This window comes from Crinia signifera, chromosome 6 (assembly GCF_055691185.1).
Source record: "Crinia signifera chromosome 6, ASM5569118v1, whole genome shotgun sequence".
Classification (NCBI taxonomy): domain Eukaryota; kingdom Metazoa; phylum Chordata; class Amphibia; order Anura; family Myobatrachidae; genus Crinia; species Crinia signifera.
The window spans coordinates 242793408-242796263 of NC_139222.1; the positions used below are offsets into that span (position 1 = coordinate 242793408).

A 2856-nucleotide genomic window follows, 5' to 3' on the forward strand; every position below is an offset into this window, starting at 1 on the left:
GGAAAAAGCACATGTCGACTTTAGCTATGATGTGTCAGCAGTTGGCAGGCTCTTGAGAAATATTTGCTAGTGTAGGACTTGCAGTGAAATGGGGTCCCTTGGCGATGGGCTGCAAGCTTAAATGCATTGATCAATTCATGAACTAAAACCCCATTATTTATTTGATTAATTGTATACTAAGGTGAGTTAGTTCATTATGGAGAGTGTTGAGTCCCTGTATTTGTATATATATATATATATATATATATATATATATATCACCCAAGCAGGTTCCACTGTGGCAGCAGGGGATCCTTACTGTGCGGTAAAGTTACTGTGCAGAGTCTCCTCTCACTGCTCCCGGTCACCAGACATGTGATGAAGTACTGCATGTTTCCTGTGCTCTGCGCCAAGTCACGGTGAGTGACAGGGTGGTTCGGAGCAGCTGGGCTTTCATTTTCGGCGCTGCTGTTAATTGTCCACGGCAGGGCCGGTGCAAGGCACCGGAGCGCCCCAGGCGAGTCGGGCTGGGGGCGCCCCGGTGCCGGGGGGGGGGTGGTACCTGGCGTTCGGCGCTGTCTATTTAAATCTGGCGGCGGAGGCAGCGGGGGTCCCTGCAGTCTATTAAAAATCACGAGCGCTATCCGCCGGGCTATGCGGAAGCGCTTCTAGTGTGAAAACACTGGCAGCACGCTGATTGGCTGCCAGAGTTTTCACACTAGAAGCGCTTCCGCATAGCCCGGCGGATAGCGCTCGTGATTTTTAATAGACTGCAGGGACCCCCGCTGCCTCCGCCGCCAGCTTTAAATAGACAGCGCCGTAGCTAGGACAGGTACCCGGGCGGCATTTTCCGCCCTCCAGTGGCCGGCGCCCTAGGCAAATGCCTAGGTTTGCCTAGTGGTGGCGCCGGCCCTGGTCCACGGACAGCAGCTGGTAATTGCAAGAGATGGGGTGTGGTGAGAATGCGGCTACTTTTGGTGATACCCCACTAGGGGTGACACCCAGTTGCGGGCTGCACCCACCTAATGATGCCACTGGCCTGACGAGCGCTGCATTAGCTGTGCCCACTGTAATACATTAGGACAGTAAAAGGCTATGATAGACTATTTCCAACACATTTGGCAAAATGTGTACAAAAAATTGTTAACATAAAACATATGTTTTTCTATAACCACTTCTTCAATTTCAACAATGCTTTTTTGACGTCTTTGTTCTTTAGACTGTAAATGAAAGGATTTAACATTGGCACCAAAACAGCATAGACAAGAGCAAACCACTTATTCTGTTTGGAGGAGAAGCTGGATGTGGGCTGCATGTGCAAAGATAATATTGTCCCATAAAATAGAGAAATACAGGTCAGGTGGGAGGAGCAGGTAGAAAAAGCTTTAGATCGACCCTCAGCAGATTTTATATTTAGGATTGCTGAAATTATGAAAATATATGAGACTAATGTGAAAATAAATGTAATAAATCCCAGGATTGTTCCATCAATGTAGTTTAGGATTTCTACTCCAGATACATCACTGCAGGAGATCTTTAGTAATGGAGAAATGTCACAGAAAATATGGCTGATTGATTGAGAAGAACAAAAGGACATCTTAGATATAAGGACAATATGTCCAATAGGGTTAAGAAACCCAACAGTCCACGCTGTAACTAAAAGGCCGCTACAGTGTCTTATACTCATTTTACTTACATACTTAAGGGGGTGGCAGATGGCAACATAGCGGTCATATGCCATAGCCGTAAGCAGGACAACTTCAGTGCAACTCAGTAACACAAATATGTACAGCTGAGCTATACATTCCCAGAATAAGACTGTATTATCCTTGGTGATGAGCATATATAATAGTTTAGGTATAATATTGGAGGTGTACGCAATGTCAATGACAGAGAGATTTATTAAGAAGATGTACATAGGAGTATGCAATTGGGGAGCCGCCCAAATTGCAGCAATAATGGTGACATTTCCAGAAATAACAACAAGGTAGGAAATAAACAATATTAGTAACATAAAGTATTGAAGTTTCATATCATCAGTCAAGTCTTCAAATGAGAATTCTGTTGTATTAAATGGTTCTTCTAAGAGCATTTCTGTATAGTAAAAAAAAAATAAGATTACTACAGGGTTGCCGACTCTCTCGGCATGACCGGGAGTCTCCCGAAAATTGGGACCCCCTCCCGGCCCCCCGGAAGGGTGGGCAACCCTCCCGGATTCAGGGGGGACCCCCCCTGCGCCCCGGATCGCGGCATTAAAATGCCGCAATCCTCGGGTCTCAGAGGAGGGGGCGGAGCTAAAATGACACAATCGCGTCATTTTAGCCCCACCCCCTCCATGGAGATCCGTGAATTTGGCAGTTTGCCATCATGGGGGCAGGGCTTGGTGACGTCACACTTAAGCCCTGCCCCCTGAGCGGCTGCTGGAACTCTCCTGTCCGGGCTTCTCCCGGAGAGGAGAATTATAAAGTCGGCAACCCTGGATTACTATTATATTATTATCACATTTCATTATCAAAGAGTAAAATATACAAAATAACTATTACCTTTAATTTACATTTTTAACAATTTGGTTTGTGCTTATAAAGGGCAGATATGGTGGAATGCTGGATTTGGGGATCAGTGTTATTTTGTGTTTTCAGCATTTTAACCTTCAGCTGCCCAGAGATGCTTTTACTAAAGTAATGCAAAATGAAACTCTAGTTTTTAAAATAAATGAGGCAAAACAGGAAATAATTTTTCTCTGTGGTGAAATATTGCAGATCTTTCACACAGCACAGACCAGCTGACATTTTAGCTCTGGTCAACTGGTACATTATGGGGTATACAGTTTTTATCATGATATTTTGCAAAAAATACCACAAAAGATAATAATCCACA

The 2856-nt window shown here is 44.7% G+C and overlaps 1 protein-coding gene across 1 annotated transcript; it reads right to left on the bottom strand.

Moving 5' to 3' along the window:
- Positions 1 to 1144: 1144 nt before the first annotated feature.
- LOC146009738 (olfactory receptor 5AR1-like) lies at positions 1145 to 2071 on the bottom strand. The gene has a single exon (XM_083150200.1). The coding sequence runs from the start codon at positions 2069 to 2071 to the stop codon at positions 1145 to 1147; it is 927 nt and encodes a 308-aa protein (XP_083006326.1).
- Positions 2072 to 2856: the final 785 nt, after the last annotated feature.

Coding starts and splice junctions, on each gene's coding strand:
- LOC146009738 (XM_083150200.1), bottom strand. CDS start 2,071: ATGCTCTTAGAAGAACCATTTAATACAACAGAATTCTCATTTGAAGAC.